General features: G+C 33.7%; 1 protein-coding gene across 1 annotated transcript; it reads right to left on the bottom strand.

Moving 5' to 3' along the window:
- LOC128998677 (fez family zinc finger protein 2-like) lies at positions 1–26,874 on the bottom strand. Its single transcript, XM_054424910.1, has 4 exons — positions 26,744–26,874; positions 3,203–3,543; positions 1,209–1,544; positions 1–672 (listed from the first exon to the last, which is right to left on the bottom strand). The coding sequence occupies exons 2-4, from the start codon at positions 3,536–3,538 to the stop codon at positions 430–432; spliced, it is 915 nt and encodes a 304-aa protein (XP_054280885.1). The 5' UTR covers positions 3,539–3,543; positions 26,744–26,874; the 3' UTR covers positions 1–429.
- Positions 26,875–27,826: the final 952 nt, after the last annotated feature.

The following is a 27,826-nucleotide window of genomic DNA, read 5'->3' as shown; positions in this document are numbered from 1 at the left end:
GATTGTTTTGGCCACTTGTAAAGCAATATCAAAATGGCCAAAAGACAAATCAATTTAACATTGCTGCCCTAAGTGGGTTTCTGAGGACAGTGGTTCAATTAAATATTTTAATCTGCCCATATTTTAATAATCTTATGATCAGGTTTTAATATTAGCTTAACCAGTGAGAAAAGTGAACTAATCTAATTCCATTATTGACTTGGTTACACCGATGTTTGAAGAACTTGTAGCTTTCTTAGACGTTTTACTTTTTTTAGACTCAATCCACTTTATTTGTCTCGGTTGGTACATTAAAAGCTAATTTTAAGTGATCGTATATGTAAAAAAACTAATGGAATCCAAGCCTTTAGCACTAGCACTGCGAGTGCGATTGGCAGATGAAGCGCACAGCTAAGTTCTGGTGTCGGGGCGATGCAGGAAGATCTGCTGTCACAAGAGCTTAGACACGTAGGGTGTGGACGGCACCATTAGAGGTCCCAGGAAGCTGCCAGGACTTTGCAAGGAAGGCCCTTGGTCCTGACTCTCCGGAGAGCTGGAGTCATGTAACTTCCGCATGTGTTTCTTGAGGTCAAAGTTTCGGCAGAATCCCTTCCCACAGATTCTGCAGGTGAACGGCTTTTTCTCGTTGTGCGTGTGCATATGAAAAGTCAGGTTGTAGATTTGGTGGAACGCCTAAAACAGAAATAAACTGGTAGACACAAACATGATAAAGATAAGCTTCTTTAGACAGTTTATAGAGAACTTGAATGATATTGTAAGATCTATGATTTCTACTGAATCTCCGAGAACATATGTCTTTTGTAACACACAATCTTTCAGAAATACAATGAAAGGGTTACCGCAATGAAATGTAGCTTAAGTTTTCTCGGATACCTAAAGAGATGAGATGAAAGGAAAGTATGCTGAGATGCATTGCCAGTTGATTTTGGAGTTCAAGATATGTCATGTTTTTAACATCTTTGATTCTTGGAGGAATAGTTTATTGCAGCTTCCATATGTAGTATTTTACGCTCCGGTCTGCTATTAAGAGATATCTATATGTATTAGATGTATTTCTATGAGAAAACATATTCCGTGGAAATGAAATACAAATATTCTATGAAGGACATTTGTCTGTTAAATACCTACAGTTTTCTCTAGAAATTTCAAAGTATATATATAAAAGTATTTTGTTGTTCCGTATACGAAGCATTTAATTGCGCTCGTACCTTGTTGCAGACATTGCACTTGTAGGCTTTCTCCCCGCTATGCGTCAGCTTATGGTTCTTGTAGTTGCCCTTCTGGTGGAATCCTTTGCCGCAGTACTCACACGTGAATGGCTTATATCCTGCATGTATCCTTGCATGTGTGTTGAGTGTGGAGCTGCGGTTAAAGGCCTTGCCGCACGTGGTACATGTGTGGGGTTTCTCCTCCGTGTGGATGATCTTGTGTCTACAGAGCGTTGATGCCTGCCGAAAGCCCTTACCGCAGATTTTACAGACGAATGGTCTTGCCCCAGTGTGAACTGGCATGTGCCGTGTCAGGTTGTAGTGGGCGTTGAATACCTGGAAACAATATTACTGTAATGGATATAGAAGTAGCTAAACTGCAAGAGCATGAAAATGACGAAACTAACAGATTGCTGATAGATTGTCTTCTGCATGACTGACTAGTGCGTAATATGGGCTCAAAAAAGGGGACTTATTCAACGGCCGATTACAAAAGATCCTGTACACTTATTTCACAAGATTCGAGGTGTAGGGCTTTTTTTCGCAGTACGCTTTTGCATATTCGACTGTACAAATCCGCGCGGTGGTCAATTTTGGCTCTCACAGACAGTCCTGACGGCTGAGAGTTTGTATTTGAAGTTTGAAATTGTTATAAATGTAATGTACATAATTTAGAACTGTATGAAACCACAGTAGGCTAACTAATAAAATAAAGTTATCCAGTTCAAAAGAGAATACTTATATTTTATTTGAATTTACCTATCATTATCCTAACCTAATCTAATCTAACCTAACCTAACCTAACCTGTCATATGAATAAAGTAGCTATGAACAACAAGTGTAACATTACATTTGGGACACACGGCATATGTATAAAGGGTGTTTTTTTTTAACTTGCTTCTTTATTTATGTAAAAACTGCAATAGATATGAATATGCAGTTTGTGGGAATCGTCTATTGACGTCGGGGCCACAATTGTTGTGAATTTAATGTGAATTTCACACCCTTTTCCCCCTACCCTTAACTAAAAAATTTTAAATTTCAAGATACCCCTTTTGTAAAATTTCTCGGATTTTTTACGTTTTTTTTATTGAACAAGCATGCCAGCTAGTCACACCTTTGAAAAATGCTTGTTCGATAAAAAAACCGTAAAAAAAGTTTTGTAGAAAATTTAATTCCTGTCCATGATTCTTTCAAATCTTTGCCGTTTTTGGAATCTTTGCCGTCAGCTCTTGCCGTTTTTTAGCTACAGCCGTTAAAAAAAGTGCGTTTTCTTAAAAATGGGGAGGAAATATTCAAATTTTGAACCGTCATAACTTTTGATAGGATTGACGTAGAGATCTCTTAGATAACACAACACAAAATATTCTATAGTTTGTGCCATTCTTCCACATGTAAAAAGGGGCACCTTGCAATTTAAAAATTGTAAGTTAATGTTAGGGGGAAAGGGGGCGAATGGGAACTTCACGATACATTCACAACAATTGTGGCCCCTACGTCAATAGACGATTCCCGCAAAATGCAGATTTCTATCTATTGCAGTTTTTACATAAATAAAGAAGCAAGTAAAACAAAAGCACCCTGTATGTATATATATATAACGACCTATAGAATATTTTGTATTTTACACATAATATCTCATCCGAGAGCACAACAAGTACAAGTTAAATATTGATGGGTAGCATAGAAATTAAATGAGGCAACTGCGCGGAGTTGGACTTGATACTTCAGGGGCTATAAAACTTTTCCTCGTCTTAAATCTGACCACCGCGCGGAGTTGGACTATCCCCGTTGCGGCAATATATTTAGATAAAATCCATTGGTGATTTGGCAGGATTTGAACCCGGGACCTCGGGGACCGAAATACTTTTTTAACACTATTCCCGTTTAAGTGCAAATATATCTGGTCGTTAAACAAATGTGTGCCATTGATCTCGTTAGTAAAAACAGATTGCGTTGAAATTAATGTTTACATTGCAAACCTATAACGTTACCTTTCCACAGTCAGTGCAGGTGAACGTTTTATGTCGATTATTAGTCCGATTTTCCCCAGACTCCTTGTTGTCGGCCTCAGCAGAGTCGCCAGCGCCCTCGGTCACCACCCCCGTGGCCAGAGGACTCCGCAGGTAGTGGTGGTACCCCGGATGGTAGTATAACACTGGGTATTGTAGCAGGTTCTGAGGATGGATCACAGGGACGTACTTCTTGAACGCGGAGTCAAGACTGTTCTGGTAGGAGATCCGAGGCTTGTCGGGTTCCATGATCTTGGCTATGGAGAAGGTGAGGGTGTCAGCCCCCTTGGCCTGAGTCTCGCCCGTGTCTGTCTGCATTCCTTCTGTAACAATAAAGGGGAATGTTGAGTTTAAGGCAAAGAGAAAATTATGTTTGAATAGGCTTTGACGTAAAATAACTTGCAGTGATACAATATTTATAATTTTTTCTCAAATTTAGTTATCATTCAAAGTGTAGATAGGTCTAATGGTCACATGTTATCATTACGTATTGTTTTACCTTGGCCATCTGTTAACAAAGTAATGTACTATGTACAGTAAAATGGTGTTTACCGTGTATAAATAAATAAAAATGTGCCAAAGAATATATTAAAACAGTAACAAAAACGGAAGGGGGAAATGTACCATTGCGTATAATAACCGTCAGAAGTCAATATAATTTATTAGGTCTTCGATATTACGGTACAACCCTTGCCAAAACAATGACGTCGAAAAGCAACGGATATGTAGAGGATTTAACGGAGATTTTGTAAAAGCCACCGTTCAAAAGATCTATTTATCTTTCCGGGAAAACTACAGTGAAAGATATTACTAACTTTTGAACTGGTATACGTGGCAACACAAAGCAGATGAGACAAGTGTAGAATAATTGGGACGTGTTTTGAGCGAAGTTGTGGGGTTGTAGGGTCGGAAGACTGAGCAGAGCACACCAACGTGAATCGCTTGATAACAATTGCTGCTATCTCCCTGATAAGGATGTCGTTCAATCGGCTCTTAGGCACGCAAACCCGCGCTACCCTTCTTATCAGCCTGGTAACGTGTGCCTACCCCCCATCTATCTAACCATCTACCCTCTCGCAGGTAACTACAAAACGAGCCAATCCAAGTGAAAATGAACCTCGCGACGTATACAACAGAACTTCACACCCCAGTGACTTTTAGTCTCGATGTTGGTGGATTATTACTTTGGAAGGGATTGCAATTATTCAATTGCCAATATCAATTCGTCACATCGTATATTCGTTTGTGAGTGGTATAAAAAGGTGTTCAAAATGTGTTTTTCCAGAATATTGTTTATAAAAAACTGTAAAAACTTTTTTTTATTTATTTTGATTATTTTAATTTTACACGTATAACAAACATGCTACTACAAAGGGATTTATCTACTGATAATACCAAAGAGACATGGAAGAGTACATATAAAACATGAAAATTGTAATGTTTTTTTTTTCTACATATATATGTGTATCTTTATTTTTATAACAGGTTATAAAATAGCTGTAAAGATTTATAGAAATGCTCTGGGTGATTAAAAGTTGAAAAGTAAAATAATAGAACTCAGCAGATATACGAGTAACATACTAATATACACTTCACACCGTATAAAAGTAAGTTTCAATTAGTTTATAGTCATCTGAAATGCGGAGAATATGTTATTAAGAATATAATTTGTGTACATGTTAGCTGACACTTACTAAATGAGGTTAACTTTCAAATCTTTTTTTAAGCAAACTGTGCTACAGCGAGAACTTAAGAGATGACGAAGTGTTAACGAGAAATAGAGACGTTCCTAAAATATTCAGTAAAAAATTAACAGGATAACAATTTAAGCAATTACTGTAAACAAGCTTCAGTCGATACATAGACTTAAGTAAACGGAATATTTAAGAACGACACTTATACCAACAAGTAAAAGTGGAAATCGTTGCGGGAAATATCAGTCAGTTCCAGTAAATGTTGGTCTTTTCCGATGATTTAAGAGGTAGACAGACTGAGAGATCAGGGGGGCGCTAAGTCGATGTTGATTGATTGATTCGTTCCGGTCGTTGAGTCGAGGCAAAACCGTCATCGCCTTCTTTGAAAGGGTGCGGAACGAGGAATGTATTTGAGAAGTAAATGAAAACTTGGAGCCGAGTGCGTTTGGCAAGGAGCGAAATGGTTTAGCTAATTGGTTGTGGAGGAGGGACGATAGACTCGGATTGCGTGTAAATAAGGGCATCACATCGAGGGGAGAATGATTGTCATGTGCGGGATGAGGGGCGGAGAGGGTGACAGTTGACAATAGGCACCGCGGCCACATCATCTAATTATAGAGCTGTGCGACACAACAGACAAACTGTGAGAGGATTGTGGCGAGGCGTGGACACGTGATCACTCTCACAAACAGACAAACAGGTGAAACTATAATCACAGAGTTAGTCACAAACACAAACTGACAAACACCACACAGGCTAGCGATCACTCTCACAAACAGACAAACAGGTCAAACTACAATCGCAGAGTTAGTCACAAACACAAACTGACAAACTTTACACAAACTAGCGATCCCTCTCACAAACAGACAAACAGGTGAAACTACAATCACAGAGTTAGTCACAAACACAAACTGACAAATATCACACAAACTAGTGATCACTCTCACAAACAGACAAACAGGTGAAACTACAATCACAGAGTTAGTCACAAACACAAACTGACAAATATCACACAAACTAGTGATCACTCTCACAAACAGACAAACAGGTGAAACTACAATCGCAGAGTTAGTCACAAACACAAACTGACAAATATCACACAAACTAGTGATCACTCTCACAAACAGGTGAAACTACAATCGCAGAGTTAGTCACAAACACAAACTGACAAATATCACACAAACTAGCGATCACACTCATAAACAGACAAACAGGTGAAACTACAATCACAGAGTTAGTCACAAACACAAACTGACAAATATCACACAAACTAGTGATCACTCTCACAAACAGACAAACAGGTGAAACTACAATCGCAGAGTTAGTCACAAACTGACAAATATCACACAAACTAGCGATCACTGTCATAAACAGACAAACAGGTGAAACTACAATCGCAGAGTTAGTCACAAACACAAACTGACAAATATCACACAAAATAGCGATCCCTCTCACAAACAGGTCAAACTACAATCACAGAGTTAGTCACAAACACAAACTGACAAATATCACACGAACTAGCGATCACTCTCATAAACAGACAAACAGGTGAAACTACAATCACAGAGTTAGTCACAAACACAAACTGACAAATATCACACAAACTAGTGATCACTCTCACAAACAGACAAACAGGTGAAACTACAATCACAGAGTTAGTCACAAACACAAACTGACAAATATCACACAAACTAGTGATCACTCTCACAAACAGACAAACAGGTGAAACTACAATCGCAGAGTTAGTCACAAACTGACAAATATCACACAAACTAGCGATCACTGTCATAAACAGACAAACAGGTGAAACTACAATCGCAGAGTTAGTCACAAACACAAACTGACAAATATCACACAAAATAGCGATCCCTCTCACAAACAGGTCAAACTACAATCACAGAGTTAGTCACAAACACAAACTGACAAACACCACACAGGCTAGCGATCACTCTCACAAACAGACTAGCAGGTGAAACTACAATCGCAGAGTTAGTCACAAACACAAACTGACAAACTTTACACAAACTAGCGATCACTCTCACAAACAGACAAACAGGTGAAACTACAATCACAGAGTTAGACACAAACACAAACTGACAAACTTTACACAAACTAGCGATCACTCTCACAAACAGACAAACAGGTGGAAACACAAGCACAGAAAGTCAGTCACAAGATTACGCAAATGTTTTTGGCTCGATATTAATTTCGTTTTTAATTGATTTTACATTTTTACGCTAATATCAGAATGAATTAAACCGAATAAAATATCTTGTATTTAATAGATTAGATATTTTTATCAATGTTTATGCTAGTCAATTTGTTTACTTAGTAACGTGTATCTTCAGTCAAAAATTAAAACAAACCAATTGGATCATAGACGAAATCATGCATAGCTGTGCATATGCAAACGACCTAAATAAAATATAAAAACCTTTCAAACATTTGCTGTTTATACTGTAAATAGTTTTGCAACAAAATATGAACCTTTCGTTCCAGTGGTGTAATAAAATTAAATAACTAATATCAAATTTCAAAAGAAAAAGCAAAAATTTCTCATTTTGTTAAAAGTTGTTGTGATTACTATACAAAAATGTTATTGTTTATTATAGATTTATTTGTTTAACCCCTAACTTTTTCTTAGCACCTAAGAGGGAATCACAGTCGCTGACAAGGGTGCCAACACCAATTTGGGACGATATTGTTGAGCCAATAAGTGTGTGTGGGGGGGGGGGGTTGTAATCACTTGTTGAGGGATATGCGCCTAAGAGACCAGCTTATTGGACAATAAATTAATATGTTGGTAGCAGGGGAGAGAGAGAGTGCGTGTACACATGGACTCATTGAGGGCAGCGATTCAATCATGAAAACAAACAGGCATCGTTCGACCGAGGCCGAAACACCATATGTCAACCCAGCCATCTGCCACTGCTGCGGCGTTCCACCATCAAAAATTGTTACTGACTGTACACAGCACAATATAAATAACAATATCACTATTTTTGAGATTGAAAATTTTTAAATAATCAAGAACACGCCAATAAACATCAAAGCTATTCAATCTCACTTTTCTAGTTCGAACGGGTATTAAATGCGCCAACTGACCTGAGTCAGGTAGTCCTGAATAGATTCCTGAATTACGCAAAATACTTCAGGGAGCCACCCGATACGTTCCCTCTTTGTCTGTATAATTGAGTAGGTTATGTTAAGTTAGGTTAGGTTAGGATCACACGTAAACAAGGACATTTCTTCTGCCGGCGACTCGCCCCTACCTGTCTGGCATGAGCTTGGCGAAACTAAAGGAACATTTTTTGGGATCCTTTGAGGGCTTGGCGCAATTAAGGAACTCATTGGCGCAATTAATGCACGACCAACATCGTGCATAGTTTATAGCATAGTTGCAAAGTTTATTTTGTTCCTAAATTTAAATTTAAAAACTTGATTTGTCCACAAAATTATTCTGCATAAAAGCGGAAACGCCTAACCTAAATACATAAACTTAAGCCTATTTTGTATAATTAAAAATATACTAATACTAAAACATTGAATATAATAATCCACAATCTTTCGGTATTTTTAATATTTTTAATTTACACTTTTATCAAAAATCCCTGATGCTGTAATAATTTTTTCAGCGAAATCCCCATAAACAGGATCATAAACTGCCACTGTGCTTGAGTTTAGCAAAATATAAATTCCAACATTCAAAACAAGCCTGAAAATCCAAGCTATCGTTATTGAATCCTACTCGTCTAGTTTCCCAATTAACGGATAAAACAGTGTACTTGCTTACGAATCGAAAAATGGTTCCAAAATGTAAAACATGCCTCGTAAAATAAAAATTATCGTTATTGGATACTTCCATCTTACTCATGTAGTCTCCCAATTAATATGAGGACTACGGTACCTGAGTAGAACATAATGTTCAGCAAAACATAATAAAAAACACAATATTGAACAATAAGTGCTACTGTACTTGAGGATTACAAAAATATTCCTTAATCCAAAACACGCTTTTGTATACCAAAAGCATAATTATTCCATCTCACTCCTGTGCCCAATTAATATGCACACCAGGGTATCTGAGTTAAAAATTATGAGTAGAAAAATGTTAACACATACCCTGCCACAGCAAACCTGCAGGCTAAGCAAATTTCGATTTGTCTGATTGGATTATTACTAAAGTATTTTCATATACAAGTCATACGTATTCTCTATTTCAATAACATTAGATTTAAGAAGTACTTAGTTTTGCTGCTACAGGAAAGGAAAATAAGTTTTTTATCAAATGTCAATAGAATAGAAGGAAATAAATACATTTGCCAAATTGGGTAAAACTATATCCATAAACAAGCAAACTACAACAGTTTTTCTATTCTCCATAGGAATTTGAAATACAAAGTTTTAGGAATTTTCTTTGTAAAATTTAATCGTACAACAAAGTCTCAATTTACAATATTGTTTTTTAAGCTGCACACGGTAATAAAATTGGGCATTTCCATGTTTTAAGGGTAAACATAAATAACTAATTTTTAAAATGTTTCTAAACTTTATAACAGTTTTTATCTCTCGATCTTACTGGTTCGTAAACTCAATTAAGTTTATCCAGCCCACAGATCAGTCTATTCATGAAAAACTTAATCAAAATCGGACCAAAGTTACTCAAGTTGTCTTGTTCACGGACACACTCACACACTTACACGCACACACATAAATATATTTATAAGAATATAAACGAATGGTTTTTTGGCCTCTGAAGACATCAAAAGGAAAATAGATCGGTCCCGGGTTTAGGTATTTCCATGCCACCTACTAAGCTTATTCTCTAATGGGGAAATCGCTAAAATACAAATTGAATCTCAAATTTTTACTGTATCCGAGGATTAGATTAGTATTATAAAATCTAAAACACGCCATTAAAATCAACACTATATTCTTTACATATTAATATTATAATTTTTCAATTCATAAAGGATCGCACTTGATGATTGGAATATCCATACAAAATCCAAATATAAAACTTGAAAATGAAAACTATCATTATTTGACCTGACTATAAACGATACTTTGTGAAACTAAATAAAAAATTTCAAATATATTCAAAATTTCAATATTTCGATGTGTAAAAATAAAAAAAAACAAATATATAATAATAGTTTAATAAATTAATAACATCATATACAGGGTGTCCCGGAACTCTCTACCAATATTTTAGGGCATTGTTCCTGGGTAAGAAACATATCTAAATATCATATTTAAATTGTCCGGAAGTCCTTATTTACTCAGATAGCCGCCATTTTGTTTTTTTCACTTATTAATTTTTTTCTGAAAATTGGTTAAACATACGAAGTTGAAACTTTGCACAAACATTTATGACAACTAGACAAAACTACAAAAAAACTATGACGATTTTTCAAATTCATAAAACAAAATGGCGGCTGTTTAAAATTTTGTTTCTTAAATTACTCGAAAACCGTTGATTTTACAAAAATTTTACAAGAATAACTTTTTTAAGGCAATTTTATTACAAATCGATCGACACCTTAATCTTTAAGATCGGACGAGTATTAACTGAGATATGGCAGTTTTAGTGATACGTGACCGCCGGATATTAGTTGCAGCGCATGCTGAAAGCGGTCACGTATCACTAAAACTGCCATATCTCAGTTAATACTCGTCCGATCTTAAAGATTAAGGTGTCGATCGATTTGTAATAAAATTGCTTTAAAAAAGTTATATTTGTAAAATTTTTGTAAAATCAACGGTTTTTGAGTAATTTAAGAAACGAAATTTTAAACAGCCGCCATTTTGTTTTATGAATTTGAAAAATCGACATAATTTTTTTGTAGCTTTGTCTAGTTGTCATAAATGTTTGTGCAAAGTTTCAACTTCGTATGTTTAACCAATTTTCCGAAAAAAAATTAATAAGTGTAAAAAACAAAATGGCGGCTATCTGAGTAAATAAGGATTTCCGGACAATTTAAATATGATATTTAGATATGTTTCTTACCCAGGAACAATGCCCTAAAATATTGGTAGAGAGTTCCGGGACACCCTGTATATATACAATTAAGTGGAATTAAAAAACAAATATACAAGTTCTTCCTCACAAAAGCAAAATCTCTTTCCTCGTCACATCCCTTTTATTATATATATATATATATATATATATATATATATATATATATATACTTTACAACAATTTTTGTTTAACTATACGCCACTTTTAAACGCCATGCAACTAAATCGGAGCTGGCAAATCCTTAAGCCGATGATCCGGATAAATAACATATGTAGTTGTTAAAAACAGCTGATTGTTTATACACGATGGGTGATCGCGGGTAGACGCCTGGAGTAATGTAGTGATCGAAGGGTCAGTATACAAGCAGATAACATCTGTTGAGTGGTGAGGGGAACATCAGTTAGGCCCGGCTACCGCCAATTAGCATTGCACGCGTGTTAGACGTGCCAAGCGTGCCCTAGATCACCTTATCTCTGACTCGCCCTACCAGCACGTACAAGTATCACTCCATCACTGGATTGATCTTGGTTTCAATTATTTTCCTTGTTCTTGAACCCCACGCAATCCCGATTGTTGTGGCGCTTTTGGCTGTTAGCTTCCACAATCGTGTTATTTCGGTATACACCGTAACACTTCATCAGCCAAACTACCTTCCACAATCGTGTTATTTCGGTATACACCGTAACACTTCATCAGCCAAACTACCTTCCACAATCGTGTTATTTCTGTATACACCGTAATACTTCTTCAGCTAAACTACCTTCCACAATCGTGTTATTTCGGTATACACCGTAACACTTCATCAGCCAAACTACCTTCCACAATCGTGTTATTTCGGTATACACCGTAACACTTCTTCAGCTAAACTACCTTTCACAATCGTGTTATTTCGGTATACACCGTAACACTTCTTCAGCTAAACTACCTTTCACAATCGTGTTATTTCGGTATACACCGTAACACTTCTTCAGCTAAACTACCTTTCACAATCGTGTTATTTCGGTATACACCGTAATACTTCTTCAGCTAAACTACCTTTCACAATCGTGTTATTTCGGTATACACCGTAACACTTCTTCAGCTAAACTACCTTTCCCAATCGTGTTATTTCGGTATACACCGTAACACTTCTTCAGCTAAACTACCTTTCACAATTGTGTTATTTCGGTATACACCGTAACACTTCTTCAGCTAAACTACCTTTCACAATCGTGTTATTTCGGTATACACCGTAACACTTCTTCAGCTAAACTACCTTTCACAATCGTGTTATTTCGGTATACACCGTAACACTTCTTCAGCTAAACTACCTTTCACAATCGTGTTATTTCGGTATACACTGTAATACTTCTTCAGCTAAACTACCTTTCACAATCGTGTTATTTCGGTATACACCGTAATACTTCTTCAGCTAAACTACCGATGCGGTTGGGGAGTGAATTGGTATAGTGGTAGAGCACGGAGCTTCGGACTTAAAGGACCCGGGATCAAGTACCGCCAATCACCAATGGATTTTATATAAGTTATAATGCTGCGACCCACTAGACCTAACCTCAAGTCATACGGTTCCGGACTATAATGTAAAGGTGAGACAAGATAACAAATCTTTAACCCTCCTTTTTTGTTTCTATATTCACTGAATGGATCATGGTTTCAATTATTTCCCTTGTTCTTGAGCCCCAAGTAATCTCAAGTGCTGTGGGGAGATTAGCTGTTAGTTTCCACAATCGTATGTGTTACATGTTTAATGTTTTTTGTACTTGGCGACTCGTAAGGGTATTCAGTAACTTCGAGAGCTCAACCTACATGTCAAAATAAATAATAAATGTACGCTGAACATGGGAAATGCTACGTTAACGAGTTTTGGCTAAGAAAGGATTTCGCTTAGAATTTGGTATTTTTGGTTGGATGATGATTGTTGAAATGCTATGATATGAGTTCAAAAGTTTGTTTTTACATATAATAAAATTGGAATAAATAGTGTTTTTGGACTCTAGGGACATGAAAGTTATAAAGTAAATCGGTCCCGGGTCTAGGTATTTCCGTGCTGCCTACAATAATATCTACAATAATACAATAATATATTCTTCCCTATAAGGAAATTTGTTAACAAACAAGTGCATTAAATCCAAGTTTGAGTCAGTCATTACACCTAAATTGTATGTGACTTAGTTTCCTGAGATTGACTGTTAATATGGAGTCAACGGTTAAATAATAGGATTGAAGACAAGATAAAGATATATTATGCCTTATATTTACAAAATAATCAACGTTTGGTAATAGGTGTTTACTTTAGTTTTTTGTTTGGAATAAAGTTGCAAAGATATATTATCATTGCTTGATGCTATTTTCACTACTCTTTGGCAATGTCAACTGTACTTTTGTCGGTCCCAGGTGTCATTGCATCGATTACTGCTGCACAGACGCACCTCCCGTCACGTTCTCTCCCTCCCTCCCTTTTCCCCTTTCATCTGTTTCAGCCAATCCTACAGTTTCCTAAATCCTTTTCCAACACAGAATGATTATTTCCTGCCATCAAAAGCAAACTGAAGTGAAATCCATACAAGTTTTAATATTTGTTCACATGATGAGCTACAACTAAATTAAAATCTGAACTTATCAAATGGACGAATTTGATTGTAACGTCAATTGGATATATTGATTTCATAATATATCATATTTTGCATATCTAATTTTGTTTCTCCTATCATAATGATTTTTACAAAGCGAGTACTGTATGTTAATATAACACAAATATTTTTAACGTGATTTTTTAAGTAATACATTTACTCTTGAACTACTGCTATTTTATATGTAATTTAATATTGTATATTAGCAAAGTAGGTGTGTAAATAGAATTTCCAAATGTTTAGTACCAATTGTACCAAACATTCCCGTGTCAATGTCAACCTTGTCCTTAATATACCACGCACTACATGCTTCTATTGTAACTGAAATGTCCATAGTGTTTCCAAGTACGTTGGTCTCTCACTCTCCTTACACAATAAAGTAGTTATTGATACATTTAAATCGGTAAAATGTGTTTTGTATTTAAATAATATTAAAGCGTCCAGTTAAATCCAATTGTTAATCAGTGTTTACCTTCTTATTTGAAACATCGGCCCTATCCCTCATTTTCAGCTGAGTAAAACTGGAGACTGACCTGCTCAGGTTTGGGAGAAAACTTAAAAACATTTTGGTTGCAAATGACAACCAAAATAAACATTTTGCACACACGACATTTTTGTGCATTTTGGTTGAATGATGATTTTGGTTGGCGGTCTACAGAGCCCGCGATTTTCCGCTGTCATATAGTCACTAGTCAGTGATTTCTGTTCTGTCAGATTTACTAGCAGGTCAAATTGTTTTAGTTAGTAGAGTTTTTTTTATATTTTATCTTTTGTGCATTTCATTGTAAACTTGATTATTCCAATACAATGTAATTTTGTAATTCTGGAATAAAGAACTTATATGAGTAAAATTGGTAAAACAAACAGGGTAGTTAAGGTTTCAAGTTTGTTTAGAATTTTCAATAAACCTACATCTTTATCTGAACCGTTTTAGCGAATTTCTTATACAGGGAATAATCTATAATCTATTGTTGAAGGTCTAACGGCTTACCATTCGATACCTTACCAGGACCGATTTACCTTTTCGTTTTAAGGTCCCCAGAGGCCAAAAACACCATGGAGGTATTTTTAGCTGTTCGTTCAAGTTCATACATTAATATGATATTAGTGTAAACCTACATCTATTCGAACTAGTTTACGAACCAGCATGATCGGGCTATAGGAACAGGGGTTTATAGTATGTTGTATAGGGTAAAAATAGCATTGTTCCCATTTCGATCCTAAGAATATAGGTAAATTAATTAATTAAGACAATTAATTTTCAAACCATTTTCACTTAGAACTTATAAAAACAAATCATTAAATATATTGAAGTGTTGTTATATGCTTAATGGTTTATGAGAAAATTAAAAAGAACTGCAAGTTTAAAATTCTAATGTTATTCTTATGGTGAATAAGTAAACATTTGTAGCTTGTTCATGAACATATTTTGATCAAATTTGAAAATGTATTTATTTCATACTAAACTATTAATATTTCACTAAGAAAACATTTTATTGCCTTCCCTTTAGCAGAAAACTTTAGTACTCTTTAAACTCATATCATTTAAATAGGGAATAAGTATAACAGTTTTAAGATATTTAGTTTTTTTATCCATTCAGGCAAATGGGAATTCACTTAGTCCGCAGGTTTGATTCTGCAGCTGGGTTGTTTTCGATTGTGATGTCTTCCTGAATAGTTTAAATCTAATATCCCATGTTGTAATTAGTTTTGTATAGTTTTTTTCAACATTTTAAATAAATTAATCACTCCATTTTCTCTTGGATTTATGCTGGTTTGCAATTCAACGATATTCTCTATGCAATACACATAAGGAACCAAGGAATCAATGCAATCGCCTGGCGTATCAACCGTGAAATCAAGAAGTAATTTTAACTCCTTTAAAGCCGATACTAAAAATATATGCTGGAAGAATATAGGTCTAGGAATGTTGGTTTCTTTCCTTTTCGCAAAATGTTTTTTATATATTTAAATATTTCGCAAAACAATGATTCGAGCACAGTGAGTCAAAGCACAGGATTCCAGCCACTACTTCGTCATTGGCATTATCTGACAATTGTCATTAATTGCTAAATACAATAACTTCTTTATGCAGCATACAAGCTCAATCGCTGTTCTGGGAGAGTTCAAAATAAAACGTATTAAAAACACATTCGTGTGTATTTATCTTAACACGTATTTAAGGTTCTGTCAAAAATAGTTTTAAAGTGGCTTACTGTTGTGCAATAGTATTTACTTAAATAGAAATATAATATGACAGTCGCAATCACGTTTTCAGTTGTAAGGACGATACAATAAAATATAATAATAAATTATTTTATTTCCATTACAATGCTTGCAGTCCGTTACAATATTACTGGTGGAAATAAAGCTGACCACTTTCGCTAAGTGTGTTGTCTGGTCGATTAATTTATTTCTTACTGTCTAAAAATAACAATAAAGGCAGATAACCTCAACAATAAAAAGACAGTAAAAAATAGAACAACATTAATAAAAGAAAAAATCAATCTTCGGAAATCATAATTTTAAAAAACAGCTATCCTTGGATAATATCAATTATTTATTTATTATTGCGAGTTACGATTTTTCTAGTTTGGTTATTAATTCTACGAGTGTGTAGAGATTCAAAGAAGAGTTGGAGTTGCCCCCGCCCCCTCCAATTAACCAGCCAAGGGACAACACAGGGCCTCTTGACACCCCGGGATATCGTGTTTGATGTCACCGCGACATGCGACAGACGACGAACGTCCCACGCGTGATGCTTTCTTTGGCCCGATGCAAAAATCTCTCTTTTAATTTGAAAACAATTATTTTTACGATTTTAAATAATAATTATAGAATCTGATACAAATGTAAAATGACAACAGCAAATCAAACCTGTATAGTAAATACAATCGTGTAACACTGAATGATTCAGTTCATAATTTCTGAACTACAGTAATACAAAATGTGCGGTAGTTGTATAATTCCATACTGTATAATCTTATTTATAATATGTTAATCAGGTTTTTGCAGTAATCTTTTTAGTGAATTTCCTATACAGCGAAAAAGCTATTACCTTAGGTCTCATTATAAGACCTGGATCCGGGACCAATTAACCTTTTCGTTTTGATGACCCCAGAGACAAAAAACATCCGTTCAAAGTCATACATATTCAAATTCTAAAAGGTATATATGTGTGTGTCCTACAGCTCGAGCAAAAATCATCCGACTTTGATGAAATTTGCTACAAACGTGTAAATCTAACATTAGTCGAGGCAAAACATAAAATTTCCCAAATTTCTCTATCAACCATTTTGTAGAGGCTATAAAACAAATGATTTAGTCATTTAATCTTGGGAGTGTTTTTGTACGGTTATTGGTTCCGGAGAAAATCCAAACAATTTTAAAATTTTAACTTACCATGTTATTATTATGGAGAATAAGTCAGCTGTTGCAGTTTACTAGTTTATAGGTATGTTTTTTTTTTATCTAACTCGGGAAATTGATTAATTCAACAGTAAATATATTAATTGTAGCTTTAAATGCTTACGTTAATTCCTCTAACTGCGATAAATAGAGTGAAATTATAAAAAAATTGAGAGTTTAGCATTGTTTTATGAGTAATAAATAAGAATAAGTAAAATAACAATAATGTCTATTGCGTTAGTTACAAAATATGGTTGATCATTCAATGAATAACATAGTTCTTATACAGTACGTCATAGGAGTTATTGTTACTATGTTAACTGGTTTCTCTTCTTTTGGAAGAATATATGAAGAGTGCTTTTGGAGTAACCTTTAAATAGTATTAAAATCGTATTAGTGGATTTTCTGTGAAACGGAGGCCGACCTAAAGCTGTGTAAGTTTTATTATTTCCTTCGTCACGTCGGTTATCATACTGTAATTCTGTGCAAATGAATAACCCTCTAGCATAATTTTTATAAATTGGTCACTGGGTTACTGTTAAATCTGGAATTTCATGACATGCGGATGTCAATTGTCTCAGCCTTATCAATTACATACATTTTTTAATATAATCTCTCTTCGGAATATTAGGTGTAGTGGATTATAATTGTAGTGAGCCTGGCTTTTGTTCTCAAACTGTTAGGGGCCTCGTTTATATGTTCGCGCGGCTTTATTGGCAACAAATAATGCAAATGAAAAAGCAATGCTGCATTTCCAAAAAGCAGATACTGTCTGTTATGTGAATAGCGACGTTTACATGCATTGTTGTTAATCAACCAATCTTATAAAGGAAGATGAGATCTAGTTTAAAGGAAACATGACTTTCTTGTGACAGCAGCTGCCTAAATAATAATTACTCTTACTGCCATTTTGGTACTTTCCTGTTAAAGGGAACATTCATTATTATCGATGATTTTTAATCGATATATCGATATTTTTCTTTCCCTTTACGATCCATTACAAATTGACAACTATCTTGTTTAGGCTAAAATCAAGTCTATTATGATTTATGGATTAAAACTGTTCTAAGCTAACCTAACATAACCAACCAAACTTGCTGTACCATTTTAAAAATTTCGTTTGATTACGAAAAGGCATGTGAATATTAAATGGAATTTTTAAATGTTACATCAAGTTTGGTTAGTTTTGTTAGGTTGGTTCGGAACAGTTTCATTTCAATATTTTTTTTATACTGAACAATATTTATTTATCGTAGTTGTCAGCTGATAGGTTTCAATTCGTTAATATCGATATATCGATTGAAAATCATCGATAATAATGAATGTTCCCTTTAACAGGAAAGTACCGCCATTTTTTCACAGTCGATTTGCAGTTTAATTTTCAAAAATCTATCTCAAGAGCAAGTTAAGTGGACCGCGGATCGTAATAGGCCACTGCAAATCATCTGTCATGATGTAGATATTATTTTGGGTAAGGTTTCTGTGTTTGGATATTATTAGACACGATAAGAGCACAATGAACTTCTTCTGCAAATGAATAATCCGTTGGTTAAAAGAAATATAAGTCGAATTAATAAATGTCACAATCGAAGCGCATTAAAATGGTACATAACATAACGTAACATTTTTGTAATATCAAGTTTGAGCATTTTTTATGTTACTATTTGGGTTACATAATACTTTTTAGGCTGTTGCTCAGTACACTTTGAGACATTTTTTTAGAGATAAATTAAATGGTTTTTGTTGCTGAGTAGTGCTTGTAAACATGTACAACCCTACTCGTTAGGTAGTTCAATAACATTCAAGGGCTCTATATTATGTTTTCACTAAGCCGAAAGAATACATCGATGTAACCTCTCTGAAAAGTTTGAAGTAAATTGCAATTTTCCAGAATAATGAGTGTACATAAAAATTATTAAAAATTTAATCCAGTTTATATCACTATTAATTCAACAAAATATGGACACGGCTTATATAGGCAACGTGCCCTTCTGCACTTGTATTATTTTGCATTGAAAACATGTATGAAAATAATCTCATGAACCTATCTATGAGGATCTGTCTTGAATAATATGACAAAATACAGTATATTCAAAAGTGGTCAGACACAGTGGGCAGACACCAACCCGTACAATAGATATAAGATAATTCAATAAGAAATAATTTGAAGAGTTACTGTACTATTAAGATTTTCCAATGATTTCGTAATGGAACGTTATACTGTATTGCAAAACATGACATGATGCAGAACAAAATCAATTTTCAAATCAGAAAATTACATTGCAAATGGCAATAGTTTCTTCAAAGTCTTTGAATAATATGATAAAATATAGGCAAAAGTGGTCAAAAAGGCAGAAACCAACCCGTACAATAAGTTAACTCGGTAAGAAATAGTTTTAAGTGTTACTGTGTGTATTACATTTTCCAATAAATTCCGTAATATAACGTTATATTGCAAAACATGACATGATGCAGAAGAAAATCAATGTTAAAATCAGAAAACAAACATTGCTAATACTGTACTTCATTTTGACAAATTCAGTAACTCCCTATAATATGTGTTATTTAAAATACTTCATAAATATTTTACAGCTGTTTCATTAAAAAGTAGAGACACATTATCCATATGGCCATAATGTAAAAAATTCGAGGAAAGAAACTTCAAAGGCCTCTGGGGCAGAGGCCCAAGGGTATTAACTTCGTTTTTCTTTTGATGGCTCATCTACAGAACGAGACCTTTCTTTGGACACCTCTACCAAGTTTCTACGTCCAGCCGTTCTCTCAATTTAGTGGAGACAAAGTTTCCAAATAAATATTTAGATTCCCCTAATAATCTTATGGTTAATCTTATGGAAGAAACCCCAAATTTGATGGAAGGTCCTGCCCAAACTAATAAAGATTTCAAAAATGAAAGCCACTTTGCAAAACTAAAGATCAGGGCAATTTTCTTGACACTTAAATCATCAAAATCGGACAAAAAAAAGGGAGGAGGGATGTTCACAAAATCGGCTTAGCGTATTATTATATATATATATATATATAGCCGTATTATATATATAGACTTTGCCAAAACACACGTTATTACCCTCCTTGTAGCAGCAAATCTAGGTACTCGTTGAACCTAATGTTATTTAAAAACATTTAAGTGAAAATCCAATCAGGTAAATATGGAAATTTGCTTAGTCTACAGGTTTGCTGCGATAGGGGTATTTTATTATATATTTTTTCAGATATGCATGCAGCTGCACAAAACAAAACATAAGTTTTAAAATCAAGAATGTCAATCAAGGGTAATCAATCTAAATTGGCGTATTTTACTTAATCAAACGTGCATTACGTACTCAAAGAGTGTTGATGGATGGCACACCGATAACCTATTATATTATTTTTAATGCAAATTTGTAAGAATCAATTCACACTTTGTAATTTTGGACATTGTTTCTGCTGCCATCACATTGTAAATTCTGTGTTAGCGTATCACCGTTTGTAAATAAAAGTAAATAAATGACAGAATAAAGGTGTATATCAAACTTATCAATTTCTAAAAGAAATTCCTATGAATCTTATACCACTTTTAACATTCAATCATTTGCAAATTTCTGGGTAAACAATTGGACAACTTTAAGCACAAAGTAAATACAATACTTACACCTATCTTTACTAATAATAGTACTAATAATAGTAATTACCATTATTACTAACGATGTTAGTTAATAAGTTTTGAGGTCTTGATAAACATTATGAGTTTCTTACAATTATTTAACAATTTTATGGAATTATCAGTAAAGGTCGTGTATAACAATATAAACTTGATTTATGTAATAATTTGGATATTAAACATTTTTAAAGCAACGTAGAAATAAATCTGTTAGTATGTTACTTACTTAATTAGGTTATGAGTAAAAACCCCTCTTTCTGCAAGGAACTCTAAAGCAAATTTGTATTTAATTTATATAACTCATAATTTTACCTGAATATTTCGGCTAACAGGTTTAAGCAATAAAGAGCGTTTTCGGCAGCGTTTTAAATAAAAACAATAAAAAACGGCAGGGGGAAATAAAAACAACATACGGTCGGGTGCAGATTATAAAAAAATAAACAAGTTACATTAAATTAAACCGTTAAAATTAAATAAGAAAACAGTTACTAACGTATGGGCTAATAGAATCCCCCAATTTGAAAATAGATGAGATAAATCGACATAATGTGTTAAAACTACGTGCAAAACACGTTATATAATTCAAATTTCGAAACGATTTCAAATGTAGGTATTTGATTACCACTGCAATAGTTCAGCCTTTAACATTCGATACAACTTGTAAACTTTTATTCTACTGTAAAACTTAAGCGTGTTTTTGTGTGTTTAATTGTCTAGAGAGCTTAAAGAGCGTTGATGACGCATATTAATTTCCTTCTTATCCAAGGCTAAATACTTGAGTGTGCTTTTGAATACAATATCAGAGGCAAGAAACAGTTTACCTTAGTTTGAACAAACATCTCGTTATTTGATTAACAGTTTTAAGTTTGGTTGAAAACAAAAAATAAAAATTTAAAAATCAAAACTCTCACTACATACATAATCTTTAAGCTGTCTTTAGCTGATCCCTAAGGTGAATCAAAGGGTGTTTTTAGTCAATGTTTAAACATTTTTGTTGTTGTAAGAATTGTATGTAGAGTGAAGTTGTCGATTATTACTAATTATAATTTTCCCATTGCTAAACAAAATTAGTACACAGAAAGTTTTCCGTTTATACTTAAATAAAGATGACATAAAAATTGTTATTTTCAATCACAGTTCCCCTGTCTACGTTATTCGCGATTGACGATGAAATAGCTGAGCATAACCAACGTGACAGAAGATGAGTTTATGAAGCGGAAACCATCAATTTCAATGTCGAGTTATGAAGTAGCAAGAGGGCGCGGTGCGGCGAGGCCGCCATTTTGAATTTAATAAACTCAAACATCACCGTGGGAGCCATAACTGGCTAACGCTCCGCCATTTTTGTGGCTTCATACTGATCGATGATATGAATATTACAAGCTACAATACCTATTGACCTATAGGTTTAATCCAAAAACACTTTATTCCAAAATTATACACATATGTTAAAAAAGGTTTTACAATATTAAAATAAACATCTCTTGATTAAAGCTGTAAAAATAAAAAAAAACTAACTAAAATAATTTGACAGTTACAATAACATAAACAACTAAGAACATGCCAGCAAGGAAATTAAGGAATGTAGCAAGCCTTTTAAACTAATATTTTTTCATTCCTAGAACTGAATATAACAGTCTCTACCGTTGTTGAGGAAGGTTGTTAGAAGGGGTTTCTTAATTGTACAAATATTATGTTGAGAAATAAAAGATCGTCTCTTGAAAAAATCAAATGTAACTCGAAAATCAATGTCTGCATAAAAAATAAACAACAAGATACGGTTGTTTTCGTATTAGCATTCGGGGAGATGAAACTAAATAAGGGAATATCAAGACGTAGTAAACAGAAATGAGAAATTCAGATGAGACCTTTGTGTCCAATGTTCTAAGTACAACAACGCATGTACTTACACGTTTATCGTGTATTCAAAATCTACAGAATTTAGACAATAGTGTAAATGGATACCTACAAATTTAACAAATTCTTGAGTTTAAATAAGTTGAGACATATTTTGAAGGATATGACTGATTACAAATGTAAATAAGTTCTTTTGATACTTGATTACAGTTAGCCATACACTGAAAATCGAAATGGATATAAAAGTGATGCGTGCTACATCATGATACCCCTAAAGTTAATTTAACTTAATGATTGGACAGCTACTTAAAATTCTAATGATTTTCAGAAAACGACGTATATAGGTATGATGGTTAATAATAATAACAATTTTGGAACCCCTTATAAAACAAAAGGAAGAAAGTTAAGTGTTATGGTATTGGTTAAGTGTTGGACACTTGTATTTTTTACAACAAATTGACAACAACGTAAGAATTTGAAGTCATGTCAAAGTTCGATTAATTGTAAAATAAACCTTTTTTGACTTAGGTATGTCGTAAATATTTACCAACTGTTGCAAATGCATATGAAACAGGATTGAAGAGGTATGCATTTTAAACAGATTTTCAAAGGCCCTGGGATGGTTAAATATATTTGGATTTATGTTCAAGACAGATGAATTCAGTCATGTCTGAATGGTAAAAATAAATCGTTTCAAGCTATACCAGGTTTAACTAGTAAACCCACAGCCACAAAAATGGCAAACGCAAACAACTGAGCGAACCATTGAGTGAAATTTCAATTTAGGAAGTTGTTGTTAATACTATATAAACGCAGAACAAATTGCAGAAATATTTGATTACAACAATTTTTGAAATCGTTATTATATCCTGGATATTTATAGATTACCCTTAACTTTCGTTATTCTCTTTTTTACTATACAGTAATATGCTTATTGATTTTTTTTTCATGACACAAAAACTTAACCATCTCCGGACCTTCCAAACACCCTGTTACATTGGTTTTACTCGTTTGAGCCCCCGGCATATGCATTTGCAAATGCAGTTTTGTAGTTATAAATTCGAAGCATGAAAAAATTAGTGAACACTTAAGAGTCTTTTAAAACAACTTATATGTTAGCCGATGGAAGATTATTTAAGTACAATAATCGTAGACTAAATTGATAACATACTGAGATCGCAAGACAAATTTGTATGACTATTTGTATTTCAGTTCAGATTTGATTCAATTTTGACCGAAGTATAAATATGTCAAATAAAAGTAGGTTTTGTGTGAGCTTAAAATACACACATTAATAGCAATTTTATACAGTAACAATTTTATAGATTTCAATTCCAAAAATGGTTTTTTATGGGATAATTGGTAGTATTTTACCATGGTATTTTAATTTAACGTAGAAGTAAGTTATGTATTCATCATCTTTCTGGTGTAAAAGTCACTGTTATAATTTTAATAGGCATAGTTAAAACACTCTCATTCATTTAACATTTTAAATGAAAACATGCACTCTATTTGAAATAATTTTTAATTAGAAACAAATATTTTACATAGTGGTCAGGTTTATATTATTCTTATTTCCTTTTCTACACGAGTAAGAGTTTAATTGATAGTCAGTTTTATATATACTTGTATAATAATGGTCTAAAAATCCCCAACAGAGATCCAGTATATTAATTAAAATTAAAACCATAGTTCCGATATTAAAAATAGTATTCATAACAAGAGGGTAGAACTTTCATTACATTTGTAACTCTTATTTAACAAAACCAATTCACACCAAGCGATTACTTGTTATATTACAATTACAGACCATGTTGTAAATACAATTTTTTATTATACATTTTAAGAGGTTAAATGTAACAAATAATTGAGACACTAAGTTAGTATCAATAAAGAAAAATTTGCATTATTTCCCTAACTGATATGATAAATCTGTATATTATTACAAAAAAGTATATTGGCAAAAGTAAAGATGCAACGTAATCGCATCAAAAGTATTTGTATTGTTTTTAAAATTAGGCTGCAACTACCATCAGATAGAGCCGAAGCTATTGGAAGGTTAGAATGGCCTTAGTCGTTGGAATGTAAAATCAAATTAAAACATGTCAACCTTACGGTAATATTAGTTTACTTTTTCGAACATTTTCATTTTACTTCGAAGCCTTAATGTTTAAGTTTTTAATAGTTTTTTATTATTATTAACACGTGATTTGGCCTTTGAATTATCTATTTAGTTTTATCACTATAATATGTGACAAAGAAACCCAGAAGTTCAGCATAGGCTACCATAATAAATTGAAACTATCTATTATACCAAGGACATGTTTAGCCTTTCTATGGCCGTATAAAAGCTTTACACGATCTGTACATTTTTCAAATATTTTAGAGCAAAACACCCCTTTTCTGTGCTTCAAATCCACAAACCATTCTTCATAATTAATTTACTATTGAAATGATTAAAGGTTGCTTTTTCTCTCTCTTGAAACCTATGTTATTACTTTGATTATGTCTTGTATTTCGAATCTTTCCATGAGGGAAACTTTTAATTTACTCCTGGTTTTAGCTTTTTTTTATTTGATTCGTTAGTTTTACTTTAAAACGTTGTTTTGGCTTGGGTCCCTGAAACGTAATAGGACCTAGGTTTCGTTCAATACGATATTGTATTTATTTAGCTACTCCGGTAAACTGTCTAGAATGACAATTATATAAAATACAATCAAATTGTTTGCAAAACATTACCAAATAATGAATGAAATATTGATAATTGGTGACATTATATTCTTGTAAGCTAAATGCACTTTGTTACATTTTGAGAACAGGGAATGCTACTTTATTTGCGGTATAACCAAGGTTGTACTTTAACCCCTAATAGCTTAAATTTATGAAAAAGCTCCAGCCACATGTATATATCCAGAGCCGTGAATTATATTGTTATGTTATCGGGAATTCATTCCAATGAGATAGTTGTCTTTAAGTTGTAGGATATACAGGGAATATTTTTATATTGATGCAAATTTCAATCTTTGCCGAAGAATATTATTTTTAGGTTAAATGTACCTGAAAAGTACAATTATATAAAGAGGGGGAGCAACTCCGCACGAATTTTATGTTGGAGATTAAAATTAATTGTTGACTTATCAAAGATCCTAAATGTAACATCAAATTATGGCAAATGTTGAAATGTAAGCATGTTCCTTAGCAAGTGCCACATTAGACAATTATGGCAATGCATAACCTAAAAATATACATGATTTCATTGAGTATGTCCAAGAATTTCATAATACCGATGGAGTAGGGGAATTCTATACATTACATATATCATGTTCTATTTTAAATTCAGTACTGTAGAAATAGATGAAAACTGGTATCATAACACCACAATAATATTTATGTGTGAAATTATTAAAAAAATAATAGTGAAAGTATATTAATATAAAATAGAATAAATATCTGTACAATGGGATTTAAAACTCACCACGATTCAACATCAAAAGTGTGAAATCTTACAATAATTATCTTATGTAATATTCGGAAGTTTAGAATACTCAAAACAGTTGAGATAGATCAAAAATTGAGAATAAATTAATTTTTATGTAACACACAGACAGTTGGTATTATTGACGTTACAGTTGTGGGTGTTTAGCCTATGTTATCAACATTGTTAGTATAACCAGTGATGATTGGTTATTTTGACAGTTTACCGGTTTTCTAGGCTAAATTCGTTTAACGCTTTCACACAGATATAAACTCGCAAATAATTTGAATCAATAAATTATATTGTACTATTTGTACTATATTGATATAATGTTTGTAAACATTATACATATAAAGTATAATGTTTATAATAAAGTATATAAGTAAAGTATAAAGTATATATAAAGTAGTATAAAGTATATATATATATATATATGTTTATAATGTTTATAATAAAGTACATCAAAATGGAATTTCCGTTGGAATAGAATAATATAAAATAAATGTCCATACATCCAATAGCTATTATTATTAATGTTATAATTCCTAACAATGTAAACCTCTGGTTCCTGTGGTTTGGAAAAATGTTTGTTTTACATTCGTTTCAGTTTAGTTGAATTTGCGTACCTAACCACAAAAAGCACCATAACCCCCAAAATGGAATAATAAAAATTAAGCATACATGAAAACACTGTTAGGGTGAATGTCCATATATAGTCTAACAGTACAGTAAGATAGTTAGGGGTTGTTAAGTCTACATAGTTTTACTACATGTGTCACCTGAGGTTATGCGTGGACGGAGGTGAAGGTCGTCATATCCTGTCTCGCTGTCTCGTAGGGGTGTAACCACGACTCTCAACTCTCTGTTCCCGGCTGGCGGCTGGCGGCAGTTACTTTCCTACAGGACCTTTGCAGCCCGGACACGACACGAGTTATTTGTTCCCGGAATTCATAGACTTCAATGATAGCTTGAAAATCCAATAAGGGGACAATCCCTGATTGACCCGCCGGCTAGCCCCGCCCCCAGAGCATCAGCCAATGGGGTTGGAGGGCGGGGCCACCCCTTGCGTGTATTGACGCGTTCACACCGACGATTAGTTTATTGTTTTAGCTGAATTTTACACCGATTTCACCGCGATCCACGGGTTTCCGGGCCCAACGCCTTTTTGCCATCCCGCTGTTCGCCGCGTCTCGCCTCATAGCAGGCGATTGTTTTCTAAATGTGTTAAGGACGCCTTCGTTATTTCCCAGATCGATTTCAGGACAGGTCGGAGTCAAGTTTTCATTTTGTCGTTTTGTTCTGATGTCCCCTACTAGGATCGTCAAAACCTATCCTGTTAGCAATGTGTATGCTGTCCGATTTTTACGGTTTGTTATTCCGACCAAATCACACTATCCGCTTTCATACTTGGATCTGTATCTATTTTACATTCGAGGGGTTAGGGATGTTAATAGCGACATGTTTAAATATGAAGTATATAATTTTACTTTGGTTAGTAAAGAATTTTGAGTGAAATTAAAACAATTGTTATCATAATCACAAATACATACATGCACATAAATATGTATAATCAATATAGGATTTTCCATATCAGTTCTTATGACAGTAAATGTAATGCAACGATATTGATGCTTTAGTAATATATTTGTTCGAATGGAATGCCATTGTTTTGATATAAGGCATAATAAAGACATAATAAGGCATAAAAGGCATAATATATCGATCGCTTCGCAAATACGCGCAGTTGATCTTGTCAATGGGTATAGGTATAAAGACGACAAGTCCATACAATACATTCAGGTATGAAAATAAATACCGTATTTCAAGTATAAGAAGGAAAAACTAAATACAACTCGCAAAAC

The sequence above is a fragment of the Macrosteles quadrilineatus genome, unplaced genomic scaffold (assembly GCF_028750875.1).
Source record: "Macrosteles quadrilineatus isolate MER2022 unplaced genomic scaffold, UCM_ALF_1.0 Scaffold_7__1_contigs__length_78375512, whole genome shotgun sequence".
NCBI lineage: Eukaryota > Metazoa > Arthropoda > Insecta > Hemiptera > Cicadellidae > Macrosteles > Macrosteles quadrilineatus.
The sequence above is the reverse complement of the archived record's forward strand: the minus strand, read 5'-3'. Positions and strand labels throughout refer to the sequence as shown.

Excerpts from the sequence above, each read along its gene's own strand:
- LOC128998677 (XM_054424910.1), bottom strand. The coding sequence starts at position 3,538 with ATGCAGACAGACACGGGCGAGACTCAGGCCAAGGGGGCTGACACCCTC. Across the intron at positions 1,545-3,202 it reads CCTGCACTGACTGTGGAAAG|GTATTCAACGCCCACTACAA; the intron begins GTAACGTTATAG and ends TATTGTTTCCAG. Across the intron at positions 673-1,208 it reads AGTGCAATGTCTGCAACAAG|GCGTTCCACCAAATCTACAA; the intron begins GTACGAGCGCAA and ends TTTCTGTTTTAG.